Source organism: Armigeres subalbatus, chromosome 3 (genome assembly GCF_024139115.2).
Source record: "Armigeres subalbatus isolate Guangzhou_Male chromosome 3, GZ_Asu_2, whole genome shotgun sequence".
In the NCBI taxonomy this organism is placed as follows: Eukaryota; Metazoa; Arthropoda; class Insecta; order Diptera; family Culicidae; genus Armigeres; species Armigeres subalbatus.
The window spans coordinates 82,452,069-82,477,501 of NC_085141.1; the positions used below are offsets into that span (position 1 = coordinate 82,452,069).

The 25,433-nt window shown below is 43.0% G+C and overlaps 1 protein-coding gene across 1 annotated transcript in view; it reads right to left on the reverse strand.

Annotated features, from left to right (window-relative positions):
* LOC134221769 (relaxin receptor 2-like) overlaps positions 1 to 21,966 on the reverse strand; it is a 195,396-nt gene extending 173,430 nt beyond the window's left edge. Inside the window, exons 1-5 of the mRNA XM_062700956.1 lie at positions 21,879 to 21,966; positions 21,074 to 21,361; positions 15,095 to 15,181; positions 14,273 to 14,384; positions 6,961 to 7,032 (exon numbers count right to left, since the gene is read on the reverse strand). Of these exons, the coding sequence (XP_062556940.1) occupies positions 6,961 to 7,032; positions 14,273 to 14,384; positions 15,095 to 15,181; positions 21,074 to 21,361; positions 21,879 to 21,966 (647 nt within the window). The remainder of the gene's footprint in view (positions 1 to 6,960; positions 7,033 to 14,272; positions 14,385 to 15,094; positions 15,182 to 21,073; positions 21,362 to 21,878) is intronic.
* Between the last annotated feature and the right edge of the window lie 3,467 nt (positions 21,967 to 25,433).

Below are 25,433 nucleotides of genomic sequence, written 5' to 3' on the forward strand. Positions count from 1 at the left end.
ATTTTTTAGGGGTACATTCATTTCTTCGATAGGTTATTGTGCGTGATGAACCTAACCTTATATTTTTGATAGGTACTGGTCATGTTGTAAACGTTTCGGACTTAGAATTGTTGCCTTTCTCGTATACAAAGTATACGTAAAGGCTATATGTTCTAGTCTAGTCTAGTCTACACATACACATCCAGTTCGTGAAAGAATCCTGGAAAGTGATAGATTCGACGACATCTATCACTTTTCTTGTCATTATTAATGTTTGATCTACATCATAAATGCAGTTCAATCATAAAAGCGGACAGGCCTACTGTGCAGTGATGTTTAAAAAAAATGGATATCAATGCTCAACTTGACTCTACATGTAAGCCATAGAACGGGAGAGTAAAGATGGATTAATCGTTGGGATTGACATTACAAGGAGGATTAATATACACTCCTTGAGTCCTCGAAGTCTTGGAATGGGACACAGTTTTTAGTCTAGTGCCTTGGCTTATACAATAATTGACAAAAGTATATGTCCTGAATGTAATACAAATCTAGCTGGTTGAAATCGATTCATGTGCTTGGAAGTGATACCGAATAACATATTCATTTTCGAAAAACCGCTCCCACTCCACTAAATGAACTCCTCATTCATACCCTCTCCATCTACTAAAAAACCCACTCGACCCCTGAATAATCGACCTCTTGATATTAATGATGTATTCCAAATTTGATTGAAATCTACAAATGCTTTTAAAAGCAATACTGAATCATTGGTTTTCTAAAAAAAATCCACTACCCATATATCCTCCCTATTTTCTAAAACAGAAATGATTAGCTTCGTGATATAGAGAATATGTAGTTTAAATTTAGTTGAAATCGATTAATGCGCTTTTGAACCACACTAAATGAAGTAAAACCCACCCGCACCATACACTGTATATCGCCAGCAGGGGTCTGCGAAGCGGCCATGTTTCTGATGCCAGCATCAAAATCATCGATTAGTTTAATAAGAAGGCGTAATCATAGTCGTCGAAAACCTGCCATTGAAAATATGTTTTAAAAATCATGATATTTTGGTGAAGAAGTGCGCTTGGTGCTGATTGAATAATAAAATTAATTAAAGGTATCAATCTTCTTGATGAAGTACACCTCGCATTCATACTTTCGCACAAGTTCTTGGAAAATGATGAAAAATAATTACGTCTATTTGGAAAAAACCAATTCGGAATAGTGTTTTGTTTACACAATAGAATTGTCAGTGGGAAACCCAACACAATGGGAAACACAAAGATGTTGGCTATTGTCAAACGTAGTGGGTAGGATTGGGGGTGCCAGATACCTGCGAACAACTTTGTCGGATGAGGCACCTTACTCTCCAGAGGCTACGAACAACCGCATGCTCCGATTCACTTGTTCAATAACAAAGCGGTGGAACGAACAATCGTGAATCGACTCATGTTCGTCATCCCTGCATGAATTGCGTTGCTCGGGTTTTCACGTTTAACGTTCAAAATGTCATTGTCTGCGTTTATTGCGACGCCGTACTCTAAATCATTTTTCGAGCGATCGCATTAGGTTTTCTCCAAACTCGCCTTTAAAATTTACTAACCTTTTGCATATCCAGTATTTTGCGCTCGATAAAGGCGGCCTAGTGAGAGCTTCACATAGGTTGCAGATTTCCTCTTCTCGGAAAAACGCAAACTTCTTCCGACCAAGTGAGATCAAGGTTTTTCTGAATCGTTTTGGGGACCCCAATCAACTGTGCAAAATATAGGCTCGATTGGTTGCAACCTCGCATGCCGCATCGCGTTTTAAATTTACATGGAGATTAGTATGGGAAAACGTGACTCAATACGTTAGCATATAGTCTGGAAGATGCCGAAAGACTTTGCCGAAGAAGGTACGTAGCTGGAAGGTCTACAAAAAATGTTACTACGTTTCGAAAATTTATTGTTCAAACCATATGCAAGAAATCAATGTTTCTGCCAGCACTACCGGACGACCTATGGTTATCGAAGGGCAAAACCCATCTTTCTTCTTGTCCAATTTTTTTCTTTGTGAAATAATTCCGGATAGCTCCCACTAGCTTTATAGCCCTATACGATAAATAATTTTGAAATAACACTCAGTTAAATTATTGGTCTACGTAGTACGGCAGTGCTGGCAGAATAAACGATTTTTTGCATATGGTTTGAACACTCAATGTTCGAAGCGTTATATCTTTTTTCGTGGTCTTTCCAGCAACGTGCCTTCTTTAGCAAAGTTTTTCGGCATCCTTTGGGTTATACTTTAACGCAATGTGCCACTTGGTTTATGATGAACTGAAACCCCCAGTAGTAGAAATGCAAAACTATACGTTCTCACATACTAATTTCCATACAAACTTCAAACGCGATGCGAAAAGCAAGGAAGCAACCAATCGGTCCCAAATTCTGCACAGTTGTTCAGGACCCAGAATGGCTTCGAAAAACCATTGATTTGAAAAAATGACCATGACGCCCAACTCTAATGTTACATGGACATTACAGCATCAAGTATTGATGATCATCGTAGAATGTCGAATAAAGTTCATAAGAAGTTTGTCAAAATTGAACTAAGCTAAAATCTATTAAGTATTTGATACCCACATTAGCGTATTTCCGTCAGATAGAAAACCCTTGATATAGCAATACTATATGCATTGAATATACAACATAAATCTTGCTGTGTACTCAAAGAATCGCGATAAAGCTGCTCAAACTTAAATACAATTAAACATATATTTTTTTAAGGTATGCAAAAGTTTTCTGGGCTACAAGCTAAATAATACATCTTCCATCATCGTCAGATTTCCTGTATAGTTTTCACCCAGGATCTTGAATTAACCCATCCATAGATGACATGCCTAAAATATAATACAAATAATTACATTTTTAGTAAATAATACCTGATGATAAAACTATTTCTAGATACCTCTACAGAAGGAGGTTGACATTTGTTTATTGACTATAAAAAATTTCATTCAAACAATGCTTACTTGATGAGTTCCAATGTTTTCTACCTCTTGAATGTCAAATTGAGGGGAACTCACGACGCCATTAACGAGCGCAAAATACTGGATAGAAACAGCTGATCCCAATACGAATCGATTAGTGAGGAAATCTCGTAAATCGGTCATCCTCTTCGTGAGTTATATTGCCTCAAGAAAAGAATAGATAGAAGAAAGATACATTGACCGATACGATACAGAAAGAATAGATAGAAGATATGACCATTGACCATTGATGATTCATACAAACTACATATAGTTGATCATTTGAACACGTTTTTCGACGATGAGTTTTGGTGAAAAATTTAACGGTTCAGAAAACACTATTGCATCATGTTCAAATGTGACTAAGTCAAAGCATTAGTGATTAATCATATATTTAATCATGATTAATGAATATTGGATTATTTAATCATTATTCATCAATCATAATCATACAAAAAATACGATTCAATCATTAATCACTAATCGTTAATCATAGATTTTTACATTTAAACATTAATGCTTGTTTTGAGTTTATTCATTAATCATCAATTTTAATCATTGCATACATCGTTTTTATTCATTAATCTTTAATCATAATTATAACATTAGTATACCTTTTAATAACACAATTTGGTAGAAAAGTTACTTCATTATTGATCACTATGGACATCATTTAATTTGATTATTCATAATCATTTATCATATCTATCGTTAATCATTAATCATACACATATTGTGTCGACATTTAATCACGATCGTTAATCGTTAATCATACTCTAAACGTTTTATTCATTAATTATAATCGTTAATCATTGTCAAAAATATAATTTAATCGGTAATCATAATCATTAAACATTGCCAAACATTAATAAACCATTGATCATAATCTTTAATCATAGAGTTGAATGATTTAATCATAACAAATTTAATCATTCATTGGAAGCTTTATTCATTAACGCTCTGGACTAAGTTCCTATTACATGAGCAAAGACATCATTCACAATAGTAATGTTTTTCACGTACTTTAAGTTGTAAATATTAAAAATTATTAGTGAAGCTTATTTGACTCTTCAGCTAAATTGTTTACATCCTAATCCAAATTCCCACATTTTTCAATGTCCACTTCAATTTTTGTTTCTGCTAATTTCTGTGGCTTTCTCAGCTTGAAGAAACAATTGAATCAAAGTAAGTGGAACAAAACAGGTGTGAAGAATTGTTATTCAACTTCAAATTTTTTACAAAGTTTATCACATAAGATCTGATATTCCTTGCTGTTAGAAGCCTTTTCAATAGCTTCCTTTTGTACTTAATAAGATGAAGGAGGAACCTCTGCAAGTAGTGTCGTTTTAAGAAGTGTCCGGTATTGGGAGGTGTCCGGCGCTGGGGGATATCCCCCTTAAATAGTTAATGATCCGCCTCACGAAAAGATCTCACGAATTTAGGAGGTTCTCCAAAACAGCAAATGTTATCGTTCAATCATAGGGGAGCGCAAAAGTTAAAACTTCACAAAAATCACTCTAAGCTCTAACCAGAATAATTAACTTAATATCTGTTTTACGAAGTTTACGTCGGGTGGTCGAATCTTGTATATAACCCTTCTTGTTGTTGCAGATTACGAATTTTCACATGGACAAAAAGTCGAGCCGATCCATACCACCACTGCACTGCAGTACTGACTAGGGCTTCCATTCCCGGAAACGGTTTCCCGGGAAATCAATTTTCCCGGGATTCCCGATTCCCGGGAAGCAAACTTTAGTTTCCCGAATTTCCCGGGAAATTATCATGTTATATTATTTGAAAATCCTTTTCTTATTTTGATGAGGAAGTATCAACTATATTTTTGACTAACATCTGTTCACTGTTCCCATGATTAAACTTATATTTAATTTAATTTATTGAACGGCTACTCAGTCTTGCACTTATTACAACGAGTTTTTTATTTACCCGGGTAATAAGTGCAAGACTAAGTAGCCGTTCAATAAATTAAATTAAAACGTACAGTCGATCCATAATCAGTAAACTTATATTTAATAGCATATTTCGCTTTCAATGTAGATTACACCCCATTTAAAAAAAAAAAAATTTTTAATCTGTGGATGCTAGTATTTATTGTACAGTTCAACCCTAATGCTTGTTGAAGGGAGGCGAAGCAAAGTATAAGTTTCCATCGGCCGTTTATTTATTTGGTAGGCCCAATCACAGGTGGGTGTTACGAAGTCGAAATCAAAATTTAGTGTTTATTGAAATTTCTCAATAACAAAAACAAAGTTATTTATTCGAGCACAGCCACAAATTTCTTCAGATCGCAGATACTTAGACAAGGGCATTGACGTGACGGCTTTGGTAGGTTTTTATCAGAGGTTTTTTAAAGACCTTCAATACTTTTAGATTCAAATCATGACTCGTGTTTCAAACAGACTCATGTGTCGAACACTCGTTTTTGTTTAGAGATGTCTTTTTTTCTAAATTATAATGAACTATTGAGAATTTACTGTCTGGACATGTCAGAGTACAAAAGTTAACATATTTTGGGTCTTTACTATAAGGTCATTAGAGCAGTCTAATAACAAAAACTCGCCAAACTTATGCAATTTTATGCGTTTCTGGTGCCGTTCGGAATTTCAAATAAAGTTTGACAGAAAGAATTATTTAATATTGATAGTTAGGATTTGTAAGGTACGACCATAAAACGTTCGTCCGAAAGTATTTTTTCGCTTTCGAAAATAACATTTCATTTTTGAAAATATTTTCATTAATACCTCAAATTCAAAGACGAAATGTGCACAAGTGTCGTATCAAGGTTCGTATTATAAATCAAATTTGACCAGAATATTGTTTATATTAAGATAATATACGGACGAGTACCAGAATGGTTGATGTTAGGAACCTTATGATAATAACAGAACATATCCTGTCAAAGCCGTCTTCTCCTCCATATCAAGGAAGAATGCAAACATTAGGGAAATGTAGCACAAAGCGGAGCTCATCTGTAAACAGCAGATCTTACTCTTGAACGAAAGCAGATGCTGAAAATTTGCCATCTGATGCTCGTGATGACGTTTTGCAGAAAGAGGTAACGCTTTTCGAACTTTAGTAGAGAAAATTCACAGACTTTTCAACAACTTTTTAATAATTTAAGCACAATATAGCAAATATCAATCCCCTTAGGTCGAGAATATATATATTTTTATCCTAAGTTATTATTTCAAGTAATGATTTTGAGTTTCGCATAATTGTTTTATTTCCCGGGATCCCGGGAAATCCCGGGAAGTTAACATTTTATTTCCCGTTTCCCGGGAAGTTGATTCCCGGGAAAAATGGAACCCCTAGTACTGACTAAAATGACCTGGTGATCGCCGCCTCCGACGATTCGGTTCGCACTTCTACAGCAAGAATATAAACATTTCACATCGGCCACATTATTAGGTGTTTAAAATTTGAAGTACCTAATAAGTAGTAAGTGTGGAATGATTCGCACCACATCTTATAATGATGGATTTAACAATCCAATCATCATTACCATTATCATCATCTCACCTGCTGCACAAGTGCAAGTGACCACGCTTTCCCTGGGTTATAAACGTGTACTCGGTTGTAAATCAAACGGAAATTGCTTTTCAATTTCCATCGAATAATTTCACCAAACTATTTACCTATCTGTCACATCTAAAATAATCAAGCCAAAAATATATCACTGAACAGCATTCCATGAGATGCACATACATCCAGAAATAAGATGATCCATCACGTAAAGGCAACAAATCTATTCCGACGTGTCATTGATTGACTGAAAGAAAATGGTTCGAATCCGACGGAGCAGGATTAGATTCTTGTTTATATGTTCCTACATTTTTCAGTGATGAACAGTGATGTGTGTGGAAGGTAGCGACCCTAAAGCGCACCAAAAGAAAATTCTGACACACAACCGGCATTGTATTGAATACGGGCTTGCGATGTCGAATACTTACAAGGTGTTGAGTGCCGGCAGCTTCTCGAAGACGTTCATGTTCAGCACAGGAAAGCGGTTGCCAGTCAAATCCCTGAAAAAGACGAAGCGCGTTTGAGATACAGAAAATCATAGTCATCTGTGTGTATTGGAAAATGTGCATCCGTAGGAAATGATGATGGAAAACTAGGCTTTCCGAAAGCGAAAGGTTTATATTTTTTCCATTCACTCAATGATAACATGAGCTTGGCACATTGTCTCCATAACCATGGGCTCTTACAAACGGTTAGACATATTTTAGTGATCTTTTTTTAATACATGATAATATAAGCTACATATTTTAAATAGCGCATATAGAAGTGCATGATTAAGCTAAGTTATGATATTTTTCTATATTCCGATTTTCATTACCGCTTATAGTACAATCAATTTGCGACAATGATATTTCCAACTATTGAAAGATTTTGGCTTCATGATGAATTTTATAAAAGAATCACTAATCTACAAAATTGTTAGCAGTGTACAATTTCAGCAGAAAATATAGTCCTACAAGTTAGCAGAACATTTTAAGTAATTATCCTACGTACTTATGAATCAATGGGGGCGCATGGTAAAACAACTTTCTTGAAAGAACATTGTGCTATTCATTCCGTGTCGAGCTACCGTGCGAGACAGTCGTGGTCTTGTACCTCCGGGTCCGTGTTCGGATTTTTTTCTCGTGCTGAGTTTTTTTTCCCGTGTGAAAGTGTCGTTGAAGGATCCTTAGCTTATAGACTAGGAAGCGGAGCTCATTTGCGACGCAATTGAGTATCCGTGGTAAAAGTTTTCACGTGTTTTCTTTATAAAAAATCACGCTTGCGCAGAGTCAGTCTTGCGCATCCATCGAGCTGAACATCATCGGTGCCCCCCGCACCGCCTGTCTCCGTGGTGCACTTGGGTTATCCAGAGCCAGCAGCAGTCGATCATCTCCACCAACGCAGCTCCTGCCATCTATTCGCTGTGTGCGGGTAGAGAGAAGAGCAACACATACGCCAGGTTGTTCTCGTTCGTGCCACGTGCTATCGTCCGGTGCGTACCGCAGCAACCGTAGGCAGCTCTCAACGCAGCAATAAAAAGTTAAGTAGTTGTAATTTCCCCTCTTTATTCCCCTTTTCACCACCTTAAGTTGATAAGATACTCTAATTTGTCTCTAGTACGTTTTTGTTTCTCTCATTTCCCCTCCCTGTTCGTCTTTTTTTCGTTTTAGTTTTCGTTCTTTTTTCTCCGTGTGTGATAATTAAATAATTGTGTGTGTGCTTCGCTGCAGCGGGACGTTTGGTCACCGCAATGCACGAAGGCGAAGGCGGCGGGGGTTCGTTGTATCCCTTGTCCCATAATCTTTTGTTGCATTCTGGTGATCCATCCCAGAGTAAAATGGAAACCATCAACACCGTCTCCACCTCCCCCGTGAATAATGATACCTCTCTCCCTACGAGCCCCCGCCACAAGGCCTACCCACCTGACTCTAGTGGGCCATACGTTGTTTTTTTCCGACCCAAAGGCAAACGATTAAATATTAGTCAGATCAGCAAAGATCTGGAAAAGCGATTTTCGTCTGTCACGACCATTGACATGGTTGGGTCCAGTAAGCTTCGCGTCACGGTCAGTGATCGCAAACAGGCCAACGAGATTGCCACCTGTGAGCTTTTCACTCTCGAATATAAGGTGTATTTACCGTCAGCAGTGTGTGAGATCGCGGGGGTGGTGACGGAGGGAAGTATGACCTGCGACGATTTGAAACAAGGTTTCGGTCGTTTCAAGAACGTTTCTTTGCCTCCTGTTGCGATACTGGATTGCAAACAAATGTATTCGGTGTCGCAGGAGGGAGAGAAGCGGATTTATTCCCCGTCTGATTCTTTCTGCGTCACCTTCTCCGGGTCCGCGCTGCCTGACTACGTAGTGATTGGCAAACTTCGTCTACCTGTTCGGCTGTATGTACCGAAGGTGATGAATTGTGTTAATTGCAAGCAGCTGGGCCACACCGCTCAGTACTGCTGCAATAAACCTCGCTGTGCATCATGCGGAGAGAAGCATGTGGATGGCGCGTGCAAGACGGCACCGAAATGTGTCTATTGTAATGAAAGCCCTCCCCATGCTCTTGAAGCTTGTCCAACGTACATACAGCAGCGAATTCACCAGAAACGGTCTCTTCAGCAGCGTTCTCGGCGAAGCTACGCCGAAATGTTGAGGAAGGCCGCTTCTCCAGTTGTTTCTGACACCATCTACTCGTCTCTTCCTTTGGACGATCAAGGTAGTTCTGACTCCGAAGCTGGGAATGGGGCTCCCTTTGTTTTCAATGGCTCAACGAGGAAAAGAGTAAAACAGAGCCAGCGACCCCCGAAAAAGCCAAGAAAACAGCCGCAAAGTGAGCTCCAACCCAACATGGACAAATTCAAAGCGGGTGGAAGTACTCAAAAACGTTCTACTTTTGTGATTTCACATCAGGATGATCGAGAGTTTCCACCGCTTCCGGGAACATCTAAAATCCCAGATGCCCCAATTTTTGCGATTTCTCAGCCAGAAAGAGAACATAGAGAGCGAGCAGAAAACCCTCCGAGCGCTCCAATGTTTACACTTTCTGGCATCGTGGAGCTCATCCTCAACTTCTTTGATGCTTCCGACCCGGTGAAGAACATGGTCAAGACTGTTCTTCCTATTCTGACTCCTCTCCTGAAGCAGCTGGCTTCGAAAATGCCCTCCTCGAGTCATTTGTATCCTTCGATGGCTAACTTAGTCAATAAGGGTAACACGATTTCGATTCTACAGTGGAACTGTCGAAGTATTCTTCCAAAATTAGATATTTTTAAATTTTTAGTTAACAAATTACAATGCGATGCTTTTGCTTTATGTGAAACTTGGCTAACACCAGATGTAAACCTTCATTCTTCTGATTTCAACATAATCAGCCGCGATCGGGCAAATCGAAATGGAGGGGTGCTTATGGGGATAAAAAAAAACAGCACTCATTCTATAGAGTCGATCTTGCGCCGATGTCTGGCACCGAAGCTGTCGCATGTCAGGTGACTATTCGAGGAAAAGACCTCAGTATCGCCTCGATATATCTTCCTCCAAACACCGCGATATCTCGTAGAGATCTCTCGCACATCTGCTCGGTTATGCCCGAGCCACGGTTGCTCTTGGGAGATTTTAACTCCCACGGAACAGGCTGGGGGGAACTGTACGACGACAACCGTTCAACAATGATATACGACCTCTGCGACGACTTCAATATGTCAATTTTGAATACAGGAGAAGTTACACGAGTGGCTCCTCCAGCAAGAGATAGCCGTCTAGATCTTTCCATTTGTTCGAGCTCATTATCGTTGGACTGTACTTGGAAGGTGGTCCAAGATCCCCATGGTAGTGATCATTTGCCGATCGAAGTCTCGATTTCCAATGGACATAATCAACCTGTTTCTATCGACCTCTCATATGACCTCACGAAGCACATTGATTGGGAAAAATATGCAGAGGCCATCATTGATGGCGTACAGTCGATAGAAGCACTTCCCCCGCGAGAAGAATACGAATTCGTATCCCAGTTGATCCTTGACAGCGCTCTTCAAGCACAACGCCGGCCAGTGCCAGGAGCTTCGGTTCGTAGGAAACCACACAGTCCGTGGTGGGATGTCGAGTGTACACAACTTTATCGCAAGAAATCCGCCGCGTTCAAAGAATTTCGGAAGCACGGTTCGATCGTTCTTCACAAACGGTACATCGCGCTCGAGATCCAGTTCAAGAAACTGGTCAAAGTGAAGAAACGTGGATATTGGCGTACTTTTGTTGAAGGTTTATCGCGCGAGACCTCAATGAGAACTCTGTGGACCGTCGGGAGAAGAATGCGCAACGCGTCGTCCGTAAACGAAGATCGTGAAAGCTCGTCGCGCTGGATACTCGACTTCGCAAAGAAAGTTTGTCCGGATTCGGTACCGGTGAAGCAAGAGTTACGTGATGCTTTTGCTGACAGGGATGACATGGATCGTCCCTTTTCGATGATTGAATTCTCACTTGCTCTTCTTTCATGTAACAATTCCGCTCCAGGGATGGATAGAATCAGGTTCAATTTGCTTAAAAACCTCCCAGACGTCGCGAAGAGGCGCTTATTGAGCCTGTTCAACCAGTTACTGGAGTGCAACATTGTTCCGGATGATTGGAGGCATGTGAGGGTGATAGCCATCCAGAACCCCGGAAAACCCGCGTCGGATTATAATTCGTATCGCCCCATCGCGATGCTGTCCTGTCTTCGGAAGTTGTTGGAGAAGATGATTCTTTTCCGGCTAGACAAATGGGTTGAATCGAATAGTTTATTGTCAGATACACAGTTTGGTTTCCGCAGGGGCAAGGGAACGAACGACTGTCTTGCGTTGCTTTCTTCAGAAATTCAGCTTTCTTTCGCTAAAAAAGAGCAAATGGGCTCAGTGTTTTTGGACATTAAGGGGGCTTTTGATTCAGTTTGCGTCGATGTCTTATCCGACAAGCTCCACGCGTGTGGACTTTCTCCAATTTTAAACAATTATTTGTACAATTTGTTGTCAGAGAAGCGTATGAGTTTTTCTCATGGTGACTCGGCAACTTCACGAATTAGCTACATGGGTCTCCCCCAGGGCTCATGTTTGAGCCCCCTTCTTTACAATTTTTACGTCAGAGACATTGATGAATGTCTCATGCCAAATTGCTCGTTGAGACAGCTTGCAGATGACTGTGTTGTATCCGTTTCGGGGCCAACATCGGTTGATCTGCAAGGACCATTGCAAGATACTCTGGACAATTTGTCCACTTGGGCTACGAAGCTGGGTATCGAATTCTCTCCGGAGAAAACTGAGATGGTTGTCTTTTCAAAAAAACATAAGCCGGCAAAGTTCCCGCTCCAACTGATGGGTAAGACAATCACTCATAGCATGTCTTCTAAATATCTCGGGGTCTGGTTCGACTCGAAATGCACCTTCGGGAAGCACATTGTGTATCTGACACAAAAATGCCATAAACGTATCAACTTCATGCGAACAATAACCGGAACATGGTGGGGAGCGCATCCCGAAGATCTTATAACGTTGTATCGAACAACCATTTTGTCGGTCCTCGAATACGGTAGTTTTTGCTTCCAGTCCGCGGCTAAAACACACATGCTGAAGCTTCAAAGGATTCAGTACCGCTGTCTCCGTATCGCGTTAGGTTGTATGAATTCGACTCATACGATGAGCCTGGAAGTACTTGCGGGAGTACTGCCTCTGACAGATCGTTTCGCGGAATTATCGCTCCGGTTCCTCATCCGCTGTGAGGTTCTCAATCCATTGGTCATTGACAACTTCGAGAAGCTGCTCGAACAAAACCCCCAATCTCGATTCATGAGTATTTACCACTGGTACATTACGCTGGATGTAAGCCCTTCTTTTGTAGACACCAATCGTGCTAACTTCTTAGACTCTTACTCTTACTCTTACAGTTCCTCTGTTACTTTTGATCTGTCCATGAAACAGGAGGTTCATGGAATACCAGACTTTCTTCGTGCGGAGGTCATACCTTCATTATTTGCAAGCAAATACGGGCACGCTAGCGAGGAGAGAAGCTTTTTCACAGACGGGTCAAAAATGGATGACTCCTCTGGTTTCGGTGTTTTTAACGTTTTTCATAGCGCCTACTTTAAGCTTAAAGAGCCTTGTTCCGTGTATACTGCTGAGCTAGCAGCTATACACTATTCTCTCGAGCAAATCGCATCCCTACCTCCTGACCACTTTTTCATCTTCACCGACAGTCTAAGTTCCTTGGAGGCTGTTCGGTCAATGAAACCGGTGAAGCATTCAGCGTATCTTCTTAACGGGATACGGAAAGCTTTGAATGCTTTATCTAAACGGTCTTACACAATCACCATGGCTTGGGTCCCTTCTCATTGCTCGATCCCGGGAAATGAGAAAGCGGACTCTTTGGCTAAGGTGGGCGCTATGGAAGGTGATATTTACGATCGGAAAATCACCTTCGATGATTTTTCTCATTAGTTCGTAAGGAAACCTTGAACAGCTGGCAACAGAAATGGACAAATGGGGAGTTGGGTAGATGGCTGTTTTCAATTCGCCCGCAGGTGTCGAAGCGTCCATGGTTCAAAAATTGAATATGGGACCAGACTTCATTCGAACCATGTGTCGTCTAATGTCCAATCACTACACTTTAAATGCACATCTTTTCAGGGTGGGGCTTTCGGAAGGAAATCTCTGTGTTTGCGGCGAGGATTATCAGGACATCGATCATGTCGTGTGGGCGTGCGAGGAGCATCGTGGCCCCAGATCTGCGCTAACTGAATATCTCCGGGTCCGAGGAAAACAACCAAAGCCTATTAGGGAAGTGTTGTCGGGCCTTGATTTCGAGTACATGTCCCTGGTCCACCAATTTTTGAAAGTTGCTGATGTAAGACTGTAACCTTAGTCTGCCCTTCCTCTTGTCTGTTGTTCCCCATTACGAATGTCTTCCTCTTGTTGTCCATTTCAATGCCTGTCGTTAATCCCTTCCGTAAGTCTTCCTCTCGTTGTTGTCTCCCAAAAAAAAAGTTTTTTTTTATCCCGTTACAGATGCGAAACATCGCGAAGAATGTCAACTTTGTGAACATCAGCATCGTAATTACTTAAGTACCCTAAAATCCTTTCCTTTCCTACTGTATTATTGTATTCCCTAACCTCGACTAAACCGCGAGTCTTTCGGTTCCCCAAAACTAACACTATGTATAAGAATCAAGAAAAGCATTGTAAAACTTGATTTCGGCTCCGTAACGCTTCACGGCAAATGAGCCTTCCAAATAAACGAAAGATAAAAAAAAAAAAAAACATTGTGCTATTGTACACAAATTACAATTTTTTATTGCAAATTTAATGGTGTGATCCTGATTTATTAAGGTTGGAGATTTAATGATGGGTTTAATTGAATTCGGAAGCGCTTCATAGGAAAAGACACGAAGCATCGAAAAAACACTGAACATCTAATTCCTGTGATTCCCAAAATTGATAAAAATATGTTTTGCTTCTGTGTTTAGAGAGTCATAAGACTCTCTTTTCCTTTAAAGCCATTTGAAACTACCCAAGCACGACCGTTTGTGATGTCAAATTTTTCTGATCAAACAAACCCTCATCACCAGGTGAAGCGCGACGGGATTGAAAGCATGACTTCGGTACAAAAAGTTCTGAGTTCAATAGTTGAATTTATAAAACACAGTGTTCCTTCTGATCAACACGTACCTGTAAATATGATTATGTATAAATCCCAACATCAAATCCCTTCCAACACCGTCCATCAAACACGGTTTTACTCACAGCAGGGTGACATTATCCATTGGCAGCGAGGTCGGCAATACGGTCAGGTCCTTGTAGTCGCACAGCACTTCCGTAACGCGGCAACGGCACGAGACGTTGAAGTCATTCCAGGCTGTTGATTTCAAAGGATGCAACGGAAAAAAAAAGTTGGGAAAAAAGTCTGCGTTAGTTAGTAGAAACCACTTTGCACGTGCCCATTTTGGCTGGGACGTGAATCCGAACGACGAAGCAGCGCACAGTGGCCGGAAAAATCAAAATATATTAAACACTGTATTTTGAATACTAAGTTTCGTAAAATATCATATTCTTTAATTTTGGAAAATGTTTGAGTTTCATTTCGAGCCAGAATTCACAATGTCTCACAAATCATTTCGCATTTTTTTTGTTTATGCGTTGGATCGCGGATGCTTAGATTCTAGAAAAAAAGTTTTGCATATATGTTTGGAAACTTGATTCAGCAAATCTGAAACGCCTTTAAGTGAAGATTCCTGAATATGCAAAATGATTTCTAAGATTTTACCGACCACTATGAGGCAAGCCGCCACTATACGTCGCACTGGTATCGCCATTCTCCGAACTCGTTTTGTTCCTGTTGAGTTATTAATCAATCTGACTTTCCGGGTTTGGGCTTCACATATAGTATAAAGGCGGGAACGATGATGCTTAAACTAAGCACAAACATCAACACCCCTTTATCAAATCCTAAAGCCCAATACCGTCAGGGATGTTCCCTGCAGACCTTGGTCTTAACTACGGAGCCTGCATCATAACGGAAAGAGACATGACACACCGAGAAAGAGAGAGAGACACGTTTTCACTTACCGCAGGAAGTGAACGGCAGATGGTCGTTGATGGCGCCTTGTCGCTTGCGAAATAGATGGTCCCAGTACCAGGAATCGACATCGTCATCTGCAGAAGATGGATTGGAAATTGAGATGGGGGTGGAAAAAAGAAAACAGATCAGATACATGCGTATCATGCGATAGGTTATCGATAGCAAGACGACTCATCATGACACTTCGAGTGGCCTTTGATTTTACTGCAATCATCAAGGGGATTATTTTTGTGCACATTGGTTTATCTTCCTGGGCCCATTATCATCGATATGAATGTTTAAAGAAAGAAACCTTTATTGATAAAATTTAAAATAACCCATGGATACAGAAAAAAAAAACTTTCTATTCAGGGCTTACATTTGAAGTTAAGCTGTATATTACCAGTTTGTCTTGAAAGAGTAAGGAAATTGAGTTTCATTTCTGGGCTCGGAAGGAGCAACGATGAAGTTAAAGAAAACAATATACCAGATTAGAATTAGTGCATTGATATCTAGATAAGGGGTCAACCATATACCAATAGCGTAGACTTCTAATAAACAAATTGTTTGATTCCTTTCCCCTTCTCCGAGGACAAGCGTTTAAAATCAAATACACTTTACTTATTTATTATGTTTTTTTTTGTTCAGCACATTTTTTATATCACTGTTGGATACCTGCATGTGAAATAAACAACAATGAAAATAACTTGTCATAATACGAGATAGTACTATCCCATTTACTTCCACCACTTACGATCTTAACAATAAGGCTGTCTTCAGTGTCTCGTACTTGACTCGCACTAGTCGAAAAAGCCTCCGAGCCTCTTGAAAGGAGGCTTCCGAGCCTCTTGAAAGGAGGCTTCCGAGCCTCTTGAAAGGTGGCTTCCGAGCCTCTTGAAAGGTGGCTTCCGAGCCTCTTGAAAGGAGGCTTCCGAGCCTCTTGAAAGGAGGCTTCAGGCCTCTTGAAAGGAGGCTTGAGCCTCTTGAAAGGAGGCTTCTGAGCCTCTTGAAGGAGGCTTCCTGAGCCTCTTGAAAGGAGGCTCTGAGCCTCTTGAAAGGAGGCTTCTGAGCCTCTTGAAAGGAGGCTTCTGAGCCTCTTGAAAGGAGGCTTGAGCCTCTTGAAAGGAGGCTTCTGAGCCTCTTGAAAGGAGGCTTCTGAGCCTCTTGAAAGGAGGCCTGAGGCCTCTTGAAAGGAGGCTTCTGAGCCTCTTGAAAGGAGGCTTCTGAGCCTCTTGAAAGGAGGCTCTGAGCCTCTTGAAAGGAGGCTTCTGAGGCCTCTTGAAAGGAGGCTCTGAGCCTCTTGAAAGGAGGCTTCCAGGCCTCTTGAAAGGAGGCTTGAGCCTCTTGAAAGGAGGCTTCCAAGCCTCTTGAAAGGAGGCTTCTGAGCCTCTTGAAAGGAGGCTTCTGAGCTCTTGAAAGGAGGCCTGAGCCTCTTGAAAGGAGGCTTCTGAGCCTCTTGAAAGGAGGCTTCTGGGCCTCTTGAAAGGAGGCTTCCAGGCCTCTTGAAAGGAGGCCTGAGCCTCTTGAAAGGAGGCTCTGAGCCTCTTGAAGGGAGGCTTCTGAGCCTCTTGAAAGGAGGCTTCTGAGGCCTCTTGAAAGGAGGCTTCCAGGCCTCTTGAAAGGAGGCCTGAGCCTCTTGAAAGGAGGCTTCTGAGGCCTCTTGAAAGGAGGCTTCTGAGCCTCTTGAAAGGAGGCTTCTGAGCCTCTTGAAAGGAGGCTTCTGAGCCTCTTGAAAGGAGGCTTCTGAGCCTCTTGAAAGGAGGCTTCTGAGCCTCTTGAAAGGAGGCTTCTGAGCCTCTTGAAAGGAGGCTTCTGAGCCTCTTGAAAGGAGGCTTCTGAGCCTCTTGAAAGGAGGCTTCTGAGCCTCTTGAAAGGAGGCTTCTGAGCCTCTTGAAAGGGAGGCTTCTGAGCCTCTTGAAAGGAGGCTTCTGAGCCTCTTGAAAGGAGGCTTCCTGAGCCTCTTGAAAGGAGGCCTGAGCCTCTTGAAAGGAGGCTTCCGGAGCCTCTTGAAAGGAGGCTTCTGAGCCTCTTGAAAGGAGGCTTCTGAGCCTCTTGAAAGGAGGCCTGAGGCCTCTTGAAGGAGGCTTCTGAGCCTCTTGAAAGGAGGCTCTGAGCCTCTTGAAAGGAGGCTGGAGCCTCTTGAAAGGAGGCTTCTGAGCCTCTTGAAAGGAGGCTCTGAGCCTCTTGAAAGGAGGCTTCTGAGCCTCTTGAAAGGAGGCCTGAGCCTCTTGAAAGGAGGCTTCTGAGCCTCTTGAAAGGAGGCTTCTGAGCCTCTTGAAAGGAGGCTTCTGAGCCTCTTGAAAGGAGGCTGGAGCCTCTTGAAAGGAGGCTTCTGAGGCCTCTTGAAAGGAGGCCTGAGCCTCTTGAAAGGAGGCTTGAGCCTCTTGAAAGGAGGCTTCTGAGCCTCTTGAAAGGAGGCTTCTGAGCCTCTTGAAAGGAGGCTTTGAGCCTCTTGAAAGGAGGCTTCTGAGGCCTCTTGAAAGGAGGCTTCTGAGCCTCTTGAAAGGAGGCTTCTGAGCCTCTTGAAAGGAGGCCTGAGCCTCTTGAAAGGAGGCTTCTGAGCCTCTTGAAAGGAGGCTTCCAGCCTCTTGAAAGGAGGCTTCCAAGCCTCTTGAAAGGAGGCTTCTGAGCCTCTTGAAAGGAGGCTCTGAGCCTCTTGAAAGGAGGCTTCTGAGCCTCTTGAAAGGAGGCTTCCTGAGCCTCTTGAAAGGAGGCTTCTGAGCCTCTTGAAAGGAGGCTTCCTGAGCCTCTTGAAAGGAGGCTTCTGAGCCTCTTGAAAGGAGGCTTCTGAGCCTCTTGAAAGGAGGCTTCTGAGCCTCTTGAAAGGAGGCTTCTGAGCCTCTTGAAAGGAGGCTTCTGAGCCTCTTGAAAGGAGGCTCTGAGCCTCTTGAAAGGAGGCTTCTGAGCCTCTTGAAAGGAGGCTTCTGAGTCTCTTGAAAGGAGGCCTGAGCCTCTTGAAAGGAGGCTTCTGAGGCCTCTTGAAGGAGGCTTCTGAGCCTCTTGAAAGGAGGCTGGAGGCCTCTTGAAAGGAGGCTTCTGAGCCTCTTGAAAGGAGGCTTCTGAGCCTCTTGAAAGGAGGCCTGAGCCTCTTGAAAGGAGGCTTCTGAGGCCTCTTGAAAGGAGGCTCTTGAGGCCTCTTGAAAGGAGGCTTCTGAGGCCTCTTGAAAGGAGGCTTCCGAGCCTCTTGAAAGGAGGCTCTGAGCCTCTTGAAAGGAGGCTTGAGGCCTCTTGAAGGAGGCTTCCGGAGCCTCTTGAAAGGAGGCTCTGAGCCTCTTGAAAGGAGGCTTCTGAGCCTCTTGAAAGGAGGCTCTGAGCCTCTTGAAAGGAGGCTTCTGAGCCTCTTGAAAGGAGGCCTGAGCCTCTTGAAAGGAGGCTTCTGAGCCTCTTGAAAGGAGGCTTCTGAGCCTCTTGAAAGGAGGCTTGAGGCCTCTTGAAAGGAGGCTTGAGCCTCTTGAAAGGAGGCTTCTGAGCCTCTTGAAAGGAGGCTGGGAGCCTCTTGAAAGGAGGCTTCTGAGCCTCTTGAAAGGAGGCTTCTGAGCCTCTTGAAAGGAGGCTTGAGCCTCTTGAAAGGAGGCTTCTGAGCCTCTTGAAAGGAGGCTTCTGAGGCCTCTTGAAAGGAGGCTTCTGAGGCCTCTTGAAGGAGGCCTGAGCCTCTTGAAAGGAGGCTTCCTGAGCCTCTTGAAAGGAGGCCTGAGCCTCTTGAAAGGAGGCTTCTGAGCCTCTTGAAAGGAGGCTCTGAGCCTCTTGAAAGGAGGCTTCTGAGCCTCTTGAAAGGAGGCTTGAGCCTCTTGAAAGGAGGCTTCTGAGCCTCTTGAAAGGAGGCTTGAGCCTCTTGAAGGAGGCTTCTGAGCCTCTTGAAAGGAGGCCTGAGCCTCTTGAAAGGAGGCTTCTGAGCCTCTTGAAAGGAGGCTTCTGAGGCCTCTTGAAGGAGGCCTGAGCCTCTTGAAAGGAGGCCTGAGCCTCTTGAAAGGAGGCTTCTGAGCCTCTTGAAAGGAGGCTTCTGAGCCTCTTGAAAGGAGGCTTCTGAGCCTCTTGAAAGGAGGCTCTGAGCCTCTTGAAAGGAGGCTTCCTGAGCCTCTTGAAAGGAGGCCTGGAGCCTCTTGAAAGGAGGCTTCTGAGCCTCTTGAAAGGAGGCTTCTGAGCCTCTTGAAAGGAGGCTCTGAGTCTCTTGAAAGGAAGCTTGAGCCTCTTGAAAGGAGGCTTCTGAGCCTCTTCAAAGGAGGCTTCTGAGCCTCTTCAAAGGAGGCTTCTGAGCCTCTTCAAAGGAGGCTTGAGCCTCTTCAAAGGAGGCCTTGAGCCTCTTCAAAGGAGGCTTGAGGCCTCTTGAAAGGAGGCTTCTGAGCCTCTTGAAAGGAGGCTTCTGAGCCTCTTGAAAGGAGGCTTCTGAGCCTCTTGAAAGGAGGCTTCCTGAGGCCTCTTGAAAGGAGGCTTCTGAGCCTCTTGAAAGGAGGCCTGAGCCTCTTGAAGGAGGCTTCTGAGCCTCTTGAAAGGAGGCTTGAGGCCTCTTGAAAGGAGGCTTCTGAGCCTCTTGAAAGGGAGGCTTCTGAGCCTCTTGAAAGGAGGCTTCTGAGCCTCTTGAAAGGAGGCCTGAGCCCTCTTGAAAGGAGGCTTCTGAGCCTCTTGAAAGGAGGCTCTGAGCCTCTTGAAAGGAGGCTTCTGAGCCTCTTGAAAGGAGGCTTCTGAGCCTCTTGAAAGGAGGCCTGAGCCTCTTGAAAGGAGGCTTCCTGAGCCTCTTGAAAGGAGGCCTGAGCCTCTTGAAAGGAGGCTTCAGAGCCTCTTGAAAGGAGGCTTCCGAGCCTCTTGAAAGGAGGCTTCCGAGCCTCTTGAAAGGAGGCTTCCGAGCCTCTTGAAAGGAGGCTTCCAAGCCTCTTGAAAGGAGGCTTCCAAGCCTCTTGAAAGGAGGCTTCCGAGCCTCTTGAAAAGAGGCTTCCGAGCCTCTTGAAAGGAGGCTTCTGTGTTAAAAGGGTACTCCAACACGAATTTTTTGTCCGAGGTACCCCTAGGGGTACATGTACCCCAGGTTGAGAACCGCTGGTCTTTGTAAACACAGTATGAAACCCTTTACGCAATGGAACGAAACGGCGAGCGACGTTAAGGGCAGGATCTGAAAACAAAAATATTTTCAAGCTATTTCTCAAATCTTGCCATTGTCGTTCCATTCCATAGCATTCAAGGCGTGACGCATGTTGCGCTCCTATTTACAAAGGTTTAAAAGAGAATCTTCTGTTATGAACTCTGTTCAGGAGCGTCTTTTTTGCGGTGACTCCCAGGAACAAAAGCCCACGTGCACATAGAGCCATTGAAGCATAAGAAAATATCAATCACCTCCAAAACTTTTCACCAATTTTTGTTTTTTTATTTAAACTTTATTAATGTGTTTTTTTAATTTCACCAATTTTGTCTACAGAGGTAGAGTGTTCAGAGCGCTAGTGGCAAAACAGTTTTGTTCTGAAAACAGTCTTGGGCATATTCAAACAAGTTTTTTCGGATCTTGTTATGCGTGAATATAAAAGGCATACTAGAAATCTGTCGATTAAGGGGTTTTCCATAGAAATCCGTATCCGTAATCCGGTATAGTAAAGAGAGACGTAAGTCCTACGTCAAAAATTCTCCACTGGTCCACATGGTGTTGTGTGAATGTCCTGTCCGTGGTCTCTAACTAAAGTTAGTTTTTCAGTCCATACGACGTATGATCGAAAACGGTGATCCGATCTTTGCTACAAATTTCCATAAGGCATTTGACTGACTTTCTTATGTCCAATTGTCTCAGTGTTGGAAAAAAAATATTTATAGTCACGCAGTAAAGTGGCAATGCCTATTCCCGCACTTCTTCATTTCATTTTTATATGTATTTGTGTCGATTCTAGGCTAGGATTGATTGTGAACACAATCCATTCCAGATGTACGAATTAATTCACTGCAATAGTTTCCATTTTTTCCCAAGGAAAAAAATCTCGCCCTTACCGACAGACAAGCTGACAACTTACCACAATCACGCTCATCGGAGCCGTCCTCACAGTCGGCCACTTTATCGCAGTTTCGTCGTTGCTCGATGCAATCCAGCGTGCTGTTGCACCGAAAAAAGCCATCCGCACATCGATGGAATACCGTGCTTGGTAGCATCACTTTTTCCTCCGCAACCATTTGCTCAACGTGATCCATCGTTGCTGCCATCGGTGAGGGCGTAGCCGGGTGCCCTTCCTCCACGTCCGGTCTGCCGTGACCACCGTTGTGTGTTTCCGTTTCCGGTAGAACCAGTGCGTGCAATGAATATCCTGTAATAGAACGGAGAGCGAATGTAGAAAAAAAAAGAATTGAAAATTCAATTGGAAGACATTGGTAAGGATTGGGGTGGCGGCAACATGTTTTGGATGTAAGTAACAAATGGAATTAATACATACAGACGTAAAAGTGGAAATAATGCATTCTTTTCAATAGTTTGTTAACATGTCATGTAATGGACTGATCTCGGTTGCTGCTTACGTTTATTTCATTTGTGGCTCAAAACTTGAAAGACGAAAGATTTCACTTTTGGAGAGACCAACACAGCTTATAACAAAGATTCATTTTTACTTGTTTTGAATAGCTTCGGTAAAATTGATTTTTTTTTCTATAGTGGTCTTGTAGAACGAATAAATGGATAAGGGCCATCCAAAAACCTCCTGATTATATTTCTGGAAGATTTTTAACCCTCATGTGGTTTATCGCGGTCTTTAGCTGAAAAGAAAGCTGTGAAAAAAGCTTATCGCCAAGATTCTAACATTGGGTCGCTGCAGGCAATGTTCACTTTACGCTTACATACCAACCGCGACAGATTCGCAGTTGCCAAGCGATAGAATCGCGTCACGATTGTCACGTCGCGTGTGTTTGGGGGAACCATAATACCTCAAACGATGAACAAGAGCCACCAACCTAGCATGTCATTCCGCAAGTCAACAACAACAAACAACCCAGCCGAAACCATCAATGAATTCGTTATGGAGACGCTTGGTTGAGCTCATCGCTCAGGAAAAAATTCCATAGTTTGTGAAAGGAACCATCATGTCATCATCCACTAGTCCGCTGGAGCGTAGACACAACATGCTAAGTGTTATAAAATGTGTGCACTTCTAGATCCCGGTCTGTATCGCTGGCACCCGAACCCGATGAAAGATTAGTAGTAAACAATGGGTATATCTTCCGCTCGGAAAGTACACCGCAGTTAATACAGCTACTGGCAATGACGTCTTCGCCTAGGCTAGACGCTGGAGTTCATTGCGGTCGGGGAGAAGCTCCAGCACGAGAAAACTGATGTAACTGAAACCATGTTTATACGCGAACGAGAGTAAATATTTGGTCGTTGAAATAGATTTTTGCAATGCAACTACACTTCTAGATCTAAAAGACGTTCACCGCCAAGGTGTGGTAGCGGGCTGATGTAACACTGCACATTCGGGGGATGATGCTTGTTTTGATCCAGCGGGTAGAAATAACATGCTTGAACAAGGGCGGAAGCCAGTACGATGTGGTTCACATAAACAGCCGAATATATTGCGATTTAATGGTTGTTTGTTCTCAAATAATTTTACAGGCTTGGTGTGCTGAGCTGGTGACAGGGTAGCACAGTATATTATTCATAATGCATATAGCATACGGAAATTTCCGAAAACTGTTTAAGTTATAATTTTATCTTTTTGGTTTTCTTTTTCTACTGCCATCGCACTTCACAGCTGAGACAATTCAGGATCGCATTTTGAACGCCATCAACTACAAGGTTTCCAAAATTAATTACTATTTATTTATATTTATTGTTAATTGTCAACTGGAATTCAAATGGCTTATGGATGTGACTTTTTCAGTCTTTGCAATTTAAAAAATCATCCGTTTTGATTATCCTCAGTCTGAGAAAATCACATCCATAAGCTATTTATTTATGCATCTGACCATGAAGTGGCCATGACAAAAACTGTTTATCTATAGCAGACAAAAAACTAGGGCAGGTCTGTCATCGCCTATACGAACTATAGACGAACGATTACGTGGAACGGCAAATGCTGGGTAAAGCGTACCATTGGTAATTCGCGTACCTGAAGAAATAAAATAGTCCCCATCTCGCGATCCATAGCCTTTTTCCCAGAAACTCCTATCCATACCTCCTTGTGGCGCTGGTCGGGATACGAGCAACCTTAGGGAAGAATGGGCAACCAACCCCGGTGGAAACTATGGTCGTATGCTGACAGGGAAGGGGGGTTTGTTCCTCTCCGGAGGTCCAAATCTTACTGAGCGTCTGTTCTCCTTGTTAGGAGCGGCTCACAACGCTCACAACTGTCCACCATGGTCCACCGGAAATTTTGAAACTCGGTTCGTGGTACTGCAAATCTCTCAACTTCATCGGGAGCACACGCATACTCGCCGATGTGCTCAAGGACCGTGGATTCGCCATCGTAGCGCTGCAGGAGGTTTGTTGGAAGGGACCAATGCAATGGTGCGAATGTTTAGAGATAATCATACCATCTACCAGATTTGCGGCAACACACACGAGTTGGAAACAGCTTTCATAGAAATGGGCGATATGCAAAGTGGACGCCGATCAATGAAAGAATGTGCAGGTTGAGGATCAAAGGCCGGATTTCAACTTCAGCTCTATCATCGTGCATAGCCTACACACCGGAACCAATGATGATGATAAGGACACATTCTACGCGCAGTTGGAACGTGAGTACGACGTTGCCCAAGCTACGACGTCAAAATTATCATAGGAAATTTGAACGCTCAGGTTGGTCAAGAGGAGGAATTTAGACCGACTATTGGGATGTTCAGCGCCCACCGGCTGACGAACGAAAACGGCCTACGACTAATTGATTTCGCTGCATCCAAGAATATGGCCATTCGAAGCACCTACTTCCAACACAGTCTTCCTTATCGGTTCCTTACCTGTCCACTAGACTGGCCCAGGATACTAAATGTCGTCCGATTCTACGGAGCACCCCCCAGGATTTTGCCTTTGGGTAAGAAAATCATTCTCTGAAAATTTCAGCTTGATCGGTTATTGCATAAGCTGGCGCAATTGATTTGAAGTTAATATGGGGGTTTCAGCCGAAATATATGGGAAAATACACCTCTGTTACTATTTCGTACAGGAAATTGGATGGAAAAGCCCGATTGAGCCCAGATTTGCAGGAAATGAAGTTAACATGCCAATGAACAATTCGACATAAAATTCTACTATGATTAAATAAACTTTAAATTAGTTTTTAGCTGATTTATTTGGAGTTTGGTTGAGCACTTTGAAATTCATTAATTGCCTTGAAAACAAGCGCATGTAATCGACGGTAGCTGCGATATGTGTTGTGGCGCGCTTGCAGTTACTTATGTTTCAGTGCGCGCGAAATCACGCATCGCAGGCACCTCTATAGAGCGACTGAAGCTGATGTCGCTACTGCATACGCGCAGTAGTACTGCACTCGAGGCAGCGTTGCCGGAAGAGGATGAGCTTGATGGAGCCCCTTTTGAGGACTGCTGGAACACAGTTAAAGAAGCTGTTATGCTCTTCTGGTACGGCTCCAGGCCACTGGTCTGACCTACGGCAACAAACGAGGTGGGCACGAAACGCCTCTTTTGGTCCTTGAGTTTCAGGGTCGTTTTGAGGAAGCAGAAAGCGTTCGGAATGGGTTAGCAACAGAATAAGGGGTTAGCTTTGCGAACTTTCATTACTCGCTCGGATATTACAATTGCGATGTACGGAATCGATGTATTGAATCCGACCACTACCTCGGTGCAGTATGTCTGCGCTCAAAACTCTCGACGGTGTACAACACGCGTCGGAGTCGTCCGCCGCGGCTAAACATTGGGCGGCTACAAGACTGTTAAATGATTTCAAGGCGGTATACGACAGTATAGACCGCGTAGAGCTATGGGAAATTATGGACGAGAACAGCTTCCCTAGGAAGCTTACCAGACTGATCAAAGCAACGGTGGATGGTGTGCAAAACTGTGCGAATATTTCGGGCGAACACTCCAGTTCTCCAGGGACTAACAAAAGGGTATGGACTTTCGTGCCTGTTGTTCAACATTGCGCTAGAAGGTGTCATGCGGAGAGCCGGGTACGATTTTCAACAGATCCAGTCTACACAGATAGAAAAAGTTGTTGAAATTTACACGAAAGTCATGCACATAAAGGGAATGCCAAAAAGAGCATAATACTAAACGATATTGACGTAGGACTTTTTTCTTTACTATACTGGGTGTCATTTAGATTTTTGGAAATCGAGAGCGTTACGTTGGAAGGGAAGATTTTGAACGTTACTAGCGCCTCTATCTTTCGATGGATTGCTAAGATTTTTATATCAATCGACTCGGACACTCTCC